Here is a 15,246-nt window from a genome sequence, read left to right on the forward strand (position 1 = left end):
ATAAAAGCACGGTACACCTCGATTTGTTTCCTTTGCACAAAAGCCTACAGGAGCTGTCAGGAAAGGGAGCCAGCATCTTTAATCTGCAGCAGTGGTTGATGGATAAGTGACTAATATGCATAAAGAATGCAAACCTTCCTGTTTAGCCCTCGCCTACACGGAACAAATCATTAATTCCGCTGTACGTAGCAGCTCCTGCAACAGGGTGCATGGGGATTAGTTTGCTGCTATTTAACTGACAGCCCATCGATAACTATGGCAAGGGCGTCTAGGTCAAATTCAGTATTTAACTATTATAAACCCAGGAGTTAACATCTCTGAAGACCGACAAAACGTCTGATTTTATGAACAGCGTTAGGTGCAATGCCTGCCATTTGGTACTGGCCAAGAATAAAACTCTTCTAATAGAGAACCTCCTGTTCTGTTGGACCATAAACTCTTCACCTCTTTCAAATCAGATGAACTGATAGAACAGTGTGTGGTTTGTAACACCCACTAGAGTGGCAAGAGAAGGACCGAACAGTTAGTACTTTCCTCTCCAAAGGGTTGTCCAAGCCAGCAGTGAATCCTCTCAATAACCCTGGGGAACATGGCCACCCTCCAGGGGGCAAATTACGTCATTACTCTACCCCCAAGGCCATGCAGCGAGACAGAGGTAAAAACATCACCACTGGATCAAGTTGACTCATACTGGGAAGGTGTTAACTGGATAGGTGTTAACAGTTGAATGGTCCCTTGAAATGTGTATTAACTACTTACACTAAACAATCTGTTCCATCTTGTATTTAGCTGTGATACTCAGGGCATCTTTCCCAGACCTGAAGAAGAGCTCTGTGGAGCCTGAAAGCTTGTCTCTCTCACCAACAGATGTTGGCCCAATAAAAGATATTATCTCATCTCCCCACCCCACCTCCATCTCTCATACTGGAAAGAGTCAAATGTCTCCATCTAGCCAGATGTCTACAGAATTTTTTTAAAGGAAAAGTAAGGGGAAGGAGAGAAGCTATAGCAGAATGTTCTGCATGAGGGAGCTAGGGAGGGAATAAGGAGATTCCAGGAAACGTTCACACCAGGCCTGAAGTGGTATCAGCAGCCATATTAAAATTTCAGTGGCTTATGTCTAAGTCATCCAATTGTCTGAGTGCCCCACATTGGAGTGGCCAGACATAGGTAGCTACTCAACTTTCCAATTGCATCTCAGAAATTCTCTCTACTTTAAACAAATAAAAAATTCATCCCACCCATAGAATTAAAACATGGCAGATTTAGAACCCAGGGGGCTGTCAGAAACCTCACAGTAATGCTTAGTTATAAAGCTAGCTAGCCATTTATTTTTTCAGTAATAAATGTCTAGTAGAGTAAAAGCTATTGTGAACCAAGCTCGTGAGGCAGTGCCCATCAAAGCAGCTAGTAGGTATGATACTGCAAAACACATTCCTACAGTGACAATTGCTCATTCAACAATATTACAGTCCTCAGCATGAAACTAAATCTTTATTCAAATAGTCACTGAAAATGGGAAAGGTGAATTCAGTGGTCTGAAGTGGACAGTGATGCATTTTTCTAGGCCATATGGAGTTTGGCCTGATCACAAGGCTCTGGCTTTGGGAGACTAATAACTGCATCAGAAGGGGGTACCTTGTGATGCATTTTCAGACATATGAATGGCATGTTTGTATAGTACCTGCCCATCTCCTGCCTGCTTCTGGCCAGTTCTATTTGTCCTTCTCTTTTACAAGCACTAAATTAACATAAAACAGTATTAGGAAGCGGCCTTGAACCAAACATATGGCAAGCATTAAATCTTGCTTGGATTATTCCCTCTGCCACCAAGAGTCATGCCCACACTCTGCTGTGAACAATTAAAGCACTCGGTTATTACTGCTTTAAAAATATTAAATTAAAAAATAGAAGCTCCACTTAGCACTCAACCCACAAGCTGTCCAGTGCATAGAGTATGCTATATACAATGACATCCAATTTTGAGATTAGGTGGGGTGTGCAAATTATGATCATTAAGAAATCAACATACCAGGCGAGATCCACAAGAATAAAACATAATCCATCTTCCATGCTAAATTAGATGGTTAGCCCATCTTTGCTCTCCCAGTTTATGGAGAGTATTAATTTCTCCAATGTTCCCTAAATGAGTAGGCCGATTATTCAAACCTGTCAAGGGTGCTGTATGTAAAGAGAAAGAGAGGCAGCACTAGCTTATCAGAGTCCTCTTCCCATTTTAAGACATCAAAACCAAGAACCCAGCTGGGATATATAATATTGAGCGGCAACAGGCTTTAAGTTTCTATGCACAGGTTTGGAAATGCTCCAAGACCTTTGCAAGTAACCTTGTTGACATTTTATGTGACAAGGTTTGATAGGATTTCAATCCACCTTGGGAAGAAGCCATGAGCGAAACATTAAAAGGTCACCTTTAAATGGAAGGTTGGAACATTGTAGCTTTCTAAGGGAGAGAAACCAGGGTTCTGCATCCAAGCTGCAATTCTCTCCCCGGTGCCCACCTACCTTTTGCTCAATCTCAAGGAAGCGCTTCAGGTCATCTGCATCCAGATAGTCCTTGTGGTTGCTGTAGGTGAGCATGAGGAGGTACAGATCGCGCCGCGTCGACATCATCTTGTAGAAGGCGCAGAACTCATCGAAGCCCAGCGTGCCCTGGTTATCGTCCGTATCAGCCTCCTGCGATACGCAACAGCAAGGTGGCATTAAGGTACCCCGGTTCCCAGAAAGGTAATTAGAATGGAGAGAATTGAAAAAGAAACCAAAACTAAAACCAAAACACACAACCCCTTGCGTTTTACAAAAACGTCGTTTTTAACCTTAACACAGTCTCACCTAGCAACGCACTGCTCAGGAAGATTTGGTTCACCAGGCCGAAACTGGCATCATGAACGGCTTGCAAACTCCCCCCCCACACACACACACACCCCTTTTAGCCTTCCCAAATATCTGCATTTTAATGCAGGTTTCCAGAGCTCGCTTTCCCAGAGGCAGCAGTGTCCACTAGGTCCTCCACATCAGGAGGGTTCTCCCATTCAGGGCAATGAGGCAGGGCAATATGGACTTGAGGACTCGGGAGAGGACATACAGGTGTCCAGGAGAAAGGGGCCACTTGTGGTGTCTTGGGAAGGCCACTAGAAACAACACCATCCCAACGAGAAGCCCATGGCTCAGGAGCACACCTGTGAATTCCTCGGGCAGAGATACATACACGCATATTAATTTAATAGGGTCCTACGGAGGAAATAAAGCAGCAGCAAAATACACTGCCCTCAGGCACCCAGCCTAATAAGTGTATGCATCTCGGCGGTTCTCCACTCTTTGACCAACTGCACCAGCCTACCAGGCACAAAACCCTCCCCTCGATCACAGCTGAAAGGGAGCTGCTCCAGACCAGTCTCGTGCGGGTCAGGGCACCAGTAGGGCCCAGCACAGAAGCTTATCACTGAGGCAAGGGTGATCCTTAGAGCACCACCAATTGCGTGCGTGTCCGTGACTGGAGGCCACTGAGATACACACCGTATTACAGCAGTGCCTGCCTAGAGGTCACAACAGAGTTCCCGCACCCGTTACGCTAGATGCTGTACAAACACACCACAGAAAATGACCCAATTCTCCCCAATTATCCTCTGATGCAGTGGTTCTCCACCTATTTACCTATGTGGGCCGCACACAATACTACCTGTATAGCCCTGAGGATGTCACATGGGCAGCAGCTGTGTGCTGATTGGGCCGCAGGCGGGCTGCGGGTTGAGAACCACTGCTCTGAGGTTTCAAAGGGGACAAGCACTTTTTCCCCTTTGTGACCCATCAACAAAAGGATTCTTCACAGGGTTTTAAACCTGGATGAAGTGCAAATATAGTCCCCTGTCAGCAAACGCCATTATATCAGAGCCTGTTGGAATTCAGCTTTGACACTACCAAAAAAAACCCCACATCAATTTGGATTAGCAATTTCACATTGTATCTTAACTGCATCACCGGTTTATTAAGAGTTGTTTTACACCTATAACTGCTTTGAGCACAAATATCTGATTCCATTTTCACTCTGCCATCACGTAGGCCTCACACTCCATTAGATTTCAGTGGCGCTAATGACACAGAACTCCTGTGCGATAATGCTGTCTGATGTCCTCTGGAATATAGATCAGCTCCCATTTCTGTTACAAGTCTCAAGCAGTATTGTCACTCTTGGTCCTGTCCTTCCCTTCAGTTCTCTTGCTCTCTATTAAAGGGAGCCCCAGCTTTTTGGATGAATGTATCCTAGGAGAAGTGTGGAGAATTACAGACGGACAAGAGGTCTGGCATATGGATTACCGTTAACGATGCACCGCTAGCACGCCTTTCATCCAGCAGTCTCAAAAGCCCTTTACAGGCATTAAGCCTCACAAGAACGTGTTAAGTAAATACATTACAGCCAGCGATTCTAGACGGGTGAAGTGAGCCCCAGGGATGCCTATGGAGTCAGTGGAACAACCATGATCAGAACCAAACAAAACCCAGCTCCGTGCCCTAGGCAAGAGTCTTAATGATTTTCCTACTGATTTTGGGGAAGTGGGAAGGAGGGGCAATTTGCATGAGATCTGATTTTTAAAGGGTAACTTTTTTTTGGTAGACAAAACATGCAATCGCAAAAATTGCACCTGCAAAGTCCAGCCACGCAGGGCCTATGCACCTGATTGTGACTGCAGCTAGGTACCTGCCCATTAAAGTACTCAGATTTCTACCCGCAACAAGCTGCAAGCCTAAAGAAAGCACAGGCAGAAATTCTGCAGGTGTGTATTGTACCACTATTCCCCTTTACCCCACTGACCCACCCACAAAAGTGGCCCGTGTAAATATAGCTGTTAATTTGCATGTCAGCTTATGGGAGCTAGCTGTGAAAAGACCCCTCACACTCACAAACCGAATAAAGGAGAGCTCCACTGCCATAAAGTGTCTCATAAAAAAGAACAGCTGATGTGAGTCATAAGGTTTTGTGCCTAATGAAAAGGACTAATCAAATCTCCCAGAGCTGCTGGGCTGAGCAATACCAATGGCACAGCTTCAAAAAGATTATTCAGAACAAATGGTCCACCCTTCCCCCAGGTAATCCCTCCCTAAAAATTAATTCTGAACAGTCTATGATGGGCAGATGGAGGGAAAAATACTTCGTACAATGCAGGCATATGAAATATGCAAAACAAGCTCTGTTTAATGAGCAGGGCGGATAAGGCAGAGTAAAGTCAATACAATGGCATAAGACAACTTTGGGGTATAATGACAAAAAGCCATTCATCCAGAACAGACAGCAGCAGATCTCCGGAACAGCGAGAGTAATCCTAATGCAGCTCAGTGCTGCAGTCTAGAGCCCACCACATCAACACTGAAGTTTCAATTAAAGTTGAGCAGCCGTTATGAAGAGGAGAGGAGGAAGGAAGGAAAAACAACCCAGTAAATCATAAGGATTAAAAAGAGCCCCCTGAAGGCCTTAGGGCTCAGTTGCTGTATCTGAAGACACATTATCTGATTGTATCTGGGTGATGCCTAGGAATGGGCTCCCAAGTCTCCAGTAAGGCATACATACCGATGATGCCAGGGAAAAGATAAGACAGCTGCTGAATAGGTTTGTAGTACTGCTGATCTGAGTCAGCCAGTGCACATCTCTGCTGCAGTGACTGTAAAAATCAGGACCACTATCAGCCATAGACGAACTTTGAGAAACGTAGGAAGGCAAAACACTTACACATCAGCCTGAACCAAAAAATCCACAGACCAGAACCCATCAAAAGCTTAAGAATGTTCAAAATCCAAACCCAGAACTGAATTTTGTTTGTTGAGCATGGCCCCCCGAAAAACACTCTTATGGAAGATCTCAGTCTAATGAACATCTCCCACCAAAGGCACAGCGGTCGGGTCAGACCTCACCAAGCATTCAAATGGAGAAGGGTCCTCGTAGATGGTTTAGGAAACAGCTAGTCCAGCATCATCAAACTCGATCAGGCAGACAAGTCTAGGAATGCTGAGCTACTTCGGGTATGCCTACACTGCAATCAGGCGGCGTGACTGCAGCACGGGGGTAGGTTAACGCCACCTACCTGAACTAACAATAACAGTACAACTACTGCTTAAGTATGTAGCCATGATGCAGGGAGCCACCTATGCTGTTGTGGCTTCATTGCTATTGTTACTTGAGCTAGATCCGGGTATGTCTACATACCTCCTCCCTGTGGTGTGCTCACACCCTTACGTTACAACAACTCCAGACACCTCCATTCCAGACTACGAGGAAATGCAGCTGGCAGTTTGGCAGCTGGCAGGCAGAACACCGCACTATCCAGCCGGATGCCACATGTGCTGATCTTTTAGGAGAGCTCTGAATCAGCACTTCCCATCCTTATTCTCATTTGGTCCCATTCTGATGAACATGCCTGTCAGCGAGGATGGAGAATTAACCCCATCTTGACAAAATGGGAAATGTGTCTTGTTGCAGAGGCATGAGAGAGAGAAAGTTGAGAATCAAAACTGCTCAGTAATTATCTTGCTAGGGTGGTGCTAACCGACTCCTTTCCTGAAGGGAGCTCTGTATAGCTGGGAAGCTTGTCTCTCTCACCAACAGAAGTTGGTCCAATAAAAGATATTACCTCCTGCACCTGGTCTCTCTCATATCCTGGGACTGACACAGCTACAACAACATCGCATACATTCTTTCCCAGTGTCAGACACCTGTGCTCATCTACCATACAGAGCTCAGCCATCCCTTTCAGACACTGTCCTTTGGAATTAAACTGCTGCATTATCAAGCCAGGATGTGTCTCTCTCGCATAGTGTCAGGACTGAAGATCCCACAGACCTGTTTTAATATTGAGCTCCTCCCACATCCCCCACTTTGTTTTCCAGCAATTGAGTTGTCAGCCAGTTGCTTTGCACATTTTTGCTGTAGACAAGCCTAAGCACTTTACAGATCAGAGACCGAAAGTTCTCTGTACAGTCCAGATAATACTTCTTCGCTGCATGCCCTTGGCCTGGTGCCAGGAAGGCTGCAGTTTTATCAGTTAGTTGGGAAAAGTCTCAGGGAACATAACACACCAAGACCATGGACAATGGCACTGAACTAACAGCACAAATTCCATTTAGAAGTCCCAGGGTTAAGTACCCATGCACAGCTAGCTCTCCAAGAACACGGCAAAACTGAAAACCCTTGATTTACCCAGAGAGAGACTCTCAATATGTTATCAGCGATACATTATCAGCTTCCTAGTCTAGTCTCAGTCCCCAAGGAATCCACACACACTTTCTAACTCTTGCTTGCCCTGGATTTTAGATTTCTATTTAGCAGCCTGACACTTTACCAACTCTTGAATTGTAGCAACTACAATACTGAAGCCAAATTTTGTATAGGCTCTGAAACGGTTAATAGAATTAGGCGCCAATGTAAAACAGGTCAATCAATGCAGAGACACTGAACTTAAAGGAGCCCAGTGAAACTTATCTGAACGTACTTGTGAGCAAAACCTTGCTAATAATAAAATTGCACTCTTCCCTCCCCCACCATGAATGAATGGAGAGGAGGTGCAGCAAACATACAACACTCATCTCCTTAAAAAATAAAGTTCTGGGTAGAATTAAAACACACCACTTTAATAAAAGCAGGCATTCATCTGAGTCAGTGAAAGGATATTAATTAGAAAAACTGAACCCAAGGGGACTGCCTTCAAACCCCATGTATGATGTACAATGTTAGTTTTACCAACATTCTGTTTAGCTCTTTCGTTAGCCAAGACAGAGATTTCTGCTTTGATTAGGCAATTCAAGGCTGCTTAATATCAGGAATTTTATATCACAGAACACCAATTACATCCATAATTCAGACCAGACTGCTCTCATTTATACACTTTCATATGGAAAAGGCACATCCATTTTTTTCTCCCTTAACAGGATTTCTAAAGTGCCTGGCATATATAATTATTGCCATTCATCTGAAACTATTAAGCCAAGAGTCTAGCATGCTACTAATAGAAACCCATACTCTAGTCACAGAGGTTTTACCAGTCTCTACCCTTTGGCTCCCATCAATCTGAATGACTTACCCTAGAAAGCAACTCCCTTTAATCCACTAATTTTAATGAGTTTCTGAAATTTCGTTTTCCACAGTGGTGCATTTGTGAGCGTGGTATTTGCTGGCATCGCAAAGAAGTTTTATTAAAACATTATTAAAATGTTCTGCCAGGTACAAAGACACCATCTCTCCTCTCCCCCCCCCAAAAAAAGCCTCATTACAATCCAGCACAATTGATGAAAGGACGGGATTCTCAGTGGAGCAGAAGTGGATGGTGCACAGGGTCTAATAACACAGGTATCAGCAGATTATAGTGCTGCCAGGCGTAGGGCATATTAATAGATGTATGAGTATTATCTTCCCACCGCCAAGGGAGTGAAGAGCCTTTGTTCTCCAACAAGCTTTTGACAAGGGCCTCTTGTGTGCGCGGACACGTACATGTTTCTACAAAGCTTTTTAGCCTGGCATCTGCCCCCCAATGGAAGTAAATGCACTGAAGTGTATGGGACCATTGGGCTAAAGCTGGGGTAACCAGATGCATGTGCGCACCCATGTGCTCAGGTGGACTCAGCACACTTGCTTTAAGCTAAATGTAAAGATGCTCACGAGGAATTCAGGCCCCATCTGGTTAGAGGCACTCAGGTGCTGAATGTGGCTCAGCAGACTGCACTGGGGAGAAGCTGCTTCTTTGCCTTCTTCAACACTGCATCAGGCAGTAACACCACCACCCAACTCTCATCTAGTGCTTTTCATCAGGCCAGCTCAGAGTGCTGTATAAGGGAGGCCAGTATCATCACCCCCCTTTTGCAGGTGGGCAAACTGAGGCATAAGGGGAAATGACTTGCCCAAGGTCACCCAGCAGGCCAGTGACAGGGCCAGCAATAGAACCCAGATCTCCTGTGCCCCAGTCCAGTGGCCAGTCCACTAAGCAGCAATGTCTCCTGAATTGCAGGGGGAGCATGCTGCCTGTAACATCCATTCAAGGGGAGCAGAATGAAGCCAGGCACTGAGCTAAGACAGTTACCAGACACAGTAGCACATACTCCTTGGAGATGGGCCTGGACTCCTTCCCTCCAGCTGGCCTGGGATTTTTAGAGGTCAAGGAACGCTCCCTTAGCTGGTGGTAGCAGGGCAGCCACTAGAGGGTGACATGATTCCACAGGCCAGCATTTAATGGCCTTCTGTGGCATGTGTTAGGGTCAGAAGCCCTACCACACCCACTAAGGAGTCCAGCACCCCCAGAGGTGCTACAGACCCTCTTAGTGCTGAGAGACTGCAAGGACATGGATGCAAGTGTGTCAGGAATACTGTGTGGGGAGGATGGGGAAAACCTTTACGTTAATGTGCAGGGCTGGCCACAACCTAACTAGGTTGCCAGGGTTTCCATGCAGCTCAAGCTTATTTCTCAGTTGAGAGGTATCCCCTGCAGTGCTGTGAGCCCAGACTTTGCACTAGTGCACAAGTCCCAGAACAAACCTACTAAGTTTCAATTTGCACATGTGTTTTATTCATCTGAAACAGCGCGGATGGTTATAAATGTCAGGGCTGTGATGGCCAAAGCTGACCAGGAGAACAGAGTGCCCAATTCTCCTGGGCACCTTTGGAAAAAAGTCTCAGCCCAGAGTTTTAAAATCCCTCCTATTTTATTCATCCTAGACTTTATTCAGTAACACAGACAAACTTGCTGGGTGTGTGAGGTTTACGGTTGAAAGACATCACTATAAGCAGCACCTGTCCTGGTTTTTCCATCTTTTAGCTGTGAGCTGTTATCAGTGCAGCAATTTCTATACCTGCAGGACACCAGAGACACTGAAGTTATAGGTACAATATATGCCCATGTATATGCTAGGGTAACCTGTATTTTGCAGTTGCGGAGGTTTCTCAGCCTCTGCAATAGCTTCTCCGTCCCTCACCCCGCTCCTGCAAGCCACAGAACCATTCTGTTTTCCATGCTCCAGCTGAGCAAATCCTACCATTGTATATCCATAGAGGAATCTACATTGGACACAAGAGACAGAAGGGCAGGCTTCAGCATCAGCTGTCAGCAGGATGAAGAAAACACAGCAGAAAAAGTTGCAGGCTAAAAATATTTTCTGCCCCGAGGCACCAGAATAAATCATCTACCACAGTCAGGAGGCAGGGGAAGGAATTCAGAGGCGGCATCTTCTCTCCTCACAATCAAGCCGGATCATTTCCAAAGTACCACCTTGCTCCTGCCTCCCCTCCTCATTTTCCTATAAAACTCAAAAGAAAAACCAAAATCATAAGCCATAAAGTCTATCCTCAAAGGCTGCTTGTGGTGGGTGTGAGGGTAATGCTGCCTTCCAGTAAGCAAGGGGTTAACTTTGCCTTCCTTTCCCTCCCCAGTTGCACGATCACTCTAGGGAAGAGCAGAAGGAGAGGAATCCAGAATGGCATGCACACGGGTACCGAGGGCTGGGAAACCCAGCTGGGGAGGGGTGGTTTTGTTCTGGCTGGGATGTTTGTAAAACGGATTGATTGACTTGATTTCTGCTGGGTCACACCAGCAGTTAGGGTACGTCTACACTATCCGCCAGATCAGTGGGAAGCGACTGATCTATTGGGGATCGATTTATCACGTGTAGTATAGACACGATAAATCGATCCCCGATCGCTCTCCCGTTGACTGCTGAACTCCAGCTCGGCGAGAAGCCGAAGCAAAGTCGACAGGGGAGCCACGGCCGTTGATCCAGCGCCACGAGGACGCGAAGCGAGTCATTTTAATTCGCTCTAAGATACGTTGACTTCAGCTACACTATTCTCGTAGCTGAAGTTGTGTATCTTAGATCGACACCCCCCTCCGCCAGTGTAGACCAGGCCTATGAGTAACAACAATACAGGCAGGGGCAGTAAGAGCTATTCAGACAGGGTCTGCATTGCAAGGGAAAATCAAACTCTGCTCCCGCCCTAGGGCAATGTTACAACTAGTTGTTATTGTTACTAGTAGTGAATCCATTTTCCTAGTGCCTTTCATTGGAGGATCTCCATGCACTGCCCAGACAGTGAACCTATGCACCACCCAAGCCCTGAAAATAGGATTTAAGCAGTGTCTAGCCCTCTGCCCAGGTTGCAGTCACACAGTGGGTCAGCACAGGGCCGCCCAGAGGATTCAGGGGGCTTGGGGTGTTCGGCGGCAGGCGGCCCCTGCCACCGAAGATCTGGCACTTCGACGGCGGGTCTCGGGACAGAAGGACCCCCCGCCACAGGTCTTCAGGGCACTTCAGCGGCATGTCCCGGGGCGGAAGGACCCCCCCCCGCCACCGAAGACCTGGAGCAGAAGAAGCTCCAAGGGCCCGGGCCCCACGAGAGTTTTCCGGGGCCCCAGGAGTGAGTGAAGGACCCCCACTAGGGGCCCCGAAAAACTCTCGTGCGGGCCTCTGTAGGGCCCGGGGGCAAATTTCCCCACTCTGGGGGGCCCTCGGTCAGCAGTAGAGCTGGTCAGAGAATGCAGAAGCCCCAGTTACAGAAGTCCCTAGACAACATGCCAGGGAACACTGGACTACAGAGATTGGCACTGAATGGTTACTGGAAGATCATTTTTGGGCTCCTCCCAACTGAGACGCAAAGCATCAGAGCTCAGTCAAGGAAGGTCTCATAGCACAGTGACCACCATACTAGGATTTCAAAGGAATCTGGTAGCAGTTCAAACCGTACTGTGCCTCAACTGCATTTCCCCTGACTGCAGTTTGGAATGGTTTTCACCCAACTGATTACATATACAGGTCAAAGGCCGTTTAACACTGGCAATGACTTCAAGATTCCTTGTTTGTCCAGCTACAGAGCAAGAGGAGAGGCTCACTATGTCAAGGCAGATTCATTCCAGTCCTATTGGACCAACAGAAGCACAGAGAATCCAGAAGGCTGGATAGAAAAAATCTAGGAAGATGAAGGGATGGACTTGGAGAGAAATCTTTTGCCACTGAGTCTGAAACCGGTTGCAGTCTGTACAAGAGCTATGCAAGTCTGTACAGGAGCTGGAGACACTACCTGGCCAAACAGTAAGAGAGGAAGGATGGTCTAGTGGTTAGGGCACTAATCTAGAACTTGGTAGACCTGGGTTCAATTCCCTGCTCTGCCACAAATTTCTCATGTGACCTTGGACAAGTGTAAAATGAGGATAATAGCACTGCCCTACCCCACTGGGGTGTTCTGAGGGTAACAACATTAAAGACTGAGGTGCCCAAAATCTCAGAGGGTCATTGGGAACTGAGTGCCTCACTCCTTTGAAATCCCACCATTTAGATTTTTTTAAAAGGTCCCTTCTCTCCAATTTCCAGCACATCATCAACAGCAAGGCCGCCTCTTTAAAATTCTGCTACTGTTGGCATGTTTCTGAGTGAGGCACATGGCATACAGCAAAGGCTACAGTTGTTTGCCTACTATAAAAACACCACACTGACTTAATTCCCATCAGGGTCTCATGCAAATCAGCTTTTTGATCATTGGTGTGGAGGCAAAGATGTATCTTTAATCCTCTCCTATTCAATTAGACAATAAACTGGGTCAAGGACAACAGCAGAACTAATTGCAAAGGAGTAGCTATCTGCATTGCAACAGACATGTATGCAGTGTTGTTGTAGCTGTGTCAACATGACATATATGAGCATCTGCATACTTGATACAACACTCCAACAAAAATAGAGATAGTAGCAGGTGTGATCGGAGGAGACCAACTCAGTGACTGGACTTCAGATCAACAGGTATGTCAAGAAAGATTTCTCTGCAACAGTCATACAAATACATGCTTTGGCCATATCTAGCAATGTTATCTTTGATGTCTGGCTGCCCGAACAAGAAACCCTGATAAAGCAATTTAGCAGAAAGTTATCTGATATTGAGTGGGCTTCAAATTTTTTTTTTTTGTCAGTGAATGTCTTTGGATATAAAAGAACCAGACTTTACACTTCTCTGCAGAAAAGTCTATCACCAAACCAGACTTTAAGAAACCAATTTTTACAGTGCTGCTGTATAAATGGGAGATATGACTTGTTAAGTTCTCCACTACAAAGGCTTCAGACGACAGATCCTCAGCTGATGTCAATGGAACTAGGACAGTTACACCACCTGAGGACCTGACCCCAGGACAGGATGTGATGCTAAAACACATGCACCTTACAAATGTCCTTCCTTGATCAGGGAAGTTTTGGAGGAATCCTCTGCATCTTACCAGCAGAGTAGGTTTTAAACAAAATATGTGAGACCCAGAGGTCAGCAACATCTCATTCCAATGAACAAAGATCTTATTGTAGTCAAGTTTCCTAACTGCTTTTGTTTTTCCAGCAGCCATCTGTTATGTGAGGACTTTATTGAGTATGTAAGCTATGTTTTCTGTGAATGTCTTAGCATGCTTTGGGGCATTTTAAAGGGAAATTATTATAATCAAGCTACAGCTTCCAAAATGGATTTGGTCCATATTCCACAAGACAGGTTAGTGCACAAGTCCCATGATGATGGTCAGAACAGGCACAGCCCAACAGAACTAGAGAGTAGATCTCAGATTCAGGGCTCCTGAAAAAAACACCAATGCCACCTCTTTAAAAAAAATGTCTCTACATTCACTATAGTCCCTGGGGTGATGGCTCATGTCTAGACTGAATTTTAATTAAAAACTAGCTTAATAGGTTCACCAGCACACCAAGTAGCTGCCCATGTACACAGAATTCACCACGAGGACCCACAGTTCAGCTCCTAAGGAGACTAACCCCTTCTCACCCAATCTTGCACATACAAAAAGAGGGTCCCATTGGTGGGCTTCTGGGTTTACTGCCTGGCAGCTTAAGGGTATATTTTCAACAGCAGGATAAAAATAGCAGGAATTTGGACAGCCAGTTATCCCCTGTATTAAGCCAATCATATTCCCAATCTCTCTTAGGCACACTCTCCCCCTCCCCACAGACAATCAATTCCTTTCACCTCACTCATTGCCCCCAACCCCGTAGCTGGAACCTCTACAAGAGCATTTTAGCCCAACTCAAGTGGACATTTAAACAAAGATCGACTCCAAGCCCAGCCACAGATCTTTTCCTTCTCCACTGACTAAGAGCAACATATTCTGGGCTAAGCACCCAGCATGCAGGAGGAGAAAGGTTGGGCACTTTACTGGGCGTCCCATAATTTACGCACTAGAAGCAGTGCCGTTCACAGAGTGCTGTGCGAAAGGGAGCGTGGCAGTCACCATTACTCCACAGAGATTTGGCAGGAGGATTAAGACATCGTTTGAAAGAACAGTCAGAGCACTTTGAAGAAAGGAGGAAATGCCAAGAGAGATCCCTGGAGTCAAGAGGGAGATAACATCTTAGCAACTCATGTGACCTAATTCTAGGCCAAACTTAAAGAAGAAGAGGGACAGTGAAGAGGGAGGAAAGGGAGTGACAGAGAAGGACGGTGAAGCCACAGCCCCACTGTTGCACACAGTAATCACCCCAAGCAGCTCTCCACAGCAATGCAATGACTTCCCTGTTTGCCAACAGCCTGGCATCATGCATGAGTCACTTCACCCTATTTAGCAACAGCACTTTGCTAGACCATTAAAAATTAGGACAATTAGGTTAGTGAAATGGGGATTTAACTACAGATCAGGTCACTGGAAACTGAGCCCCTTAGAGTAGGTAGCTTTCAAAGTCATTGGACCTAAATCCAGGTTCTGCTAATTAAGGTGTTTCTCAGTCAATCCATAGGATCTTTAAGTACATTGTATCTACATTTCCCTCCCATAGTACTCCTTCGGAGTCATTTCTTCCTTTCAAACTTGGGAACGGCACCCCAGTTATTTGTAGAGCAATAGTTCTGCTCACAGAAGTTACTTGGTGAGAGGCAGCAGCTGGCTTTTGGAAAAAGCACGTGGTTTGCAAGCACAGTCCACCTAGTCACCATCACCAAAGGAGCAGTCTATTGCACGTGGAAGAATGCCCATTTCACTCCACAGCTGGAAATGATCAAAGATAATCAATGACCATAGAAGACCAGGTTTATAACAATACTGGTCAAATTTTGATACTCTGTGAGAGAAAGGGTATCACCCTACTCCATGAGTGGTCCCAACAAGTTCCTTACTTCTGGAGTTAGAGGAATCATAAGACTGGAAGGGACTTCGATAGGTCATCTAATCCAGTCCCCTGCAGTCATGGCAGGGCTAAGTATTATCTAGACCAGTGGTCCCCAACACGGTGCCT

At 46.0% G+C, this 15,246-nt stretch overlaps 1 protein-coding gene across 1 annotated transcript in view; it reads right to left on the reverse strand.

The window, feature by feature from the left end:
• The window catches only part of PLCH2 (phospholipase C eta 2), a 152,531-nt gene that overhangs the window by 75,376 nt on the left and 61,909 nt on the right, over positions 1 to 15,246 (reverse strand). The window contains exon 5 of the mRNA XM_044996315.1: positions 2,524 to 2,694. Coding sequence (XP_044852250.1) covers positions 2,524 to 2,694 — 171 coding nt within the window. The remainder of the gene's footprint in view (positions 1 to 2,523; positions 2,695 to 15,246) is intronic.

The sequence above is a fragment of the Mauremys mutica genome, chromosome 21, assembly GCF_020497125.1.
Source record: "Mauremys mutica isolate MM-2020 ecotype Southern chromosome 21, ASM2049712v1, whole genome shotgun sequence".
Classification (NCBI taxonomy): domain Eukaryota; kingdom Metazoa; phylum Chordata; order Testudines; family Geoemydidae; genus Mauremys; species Mauremys mutica.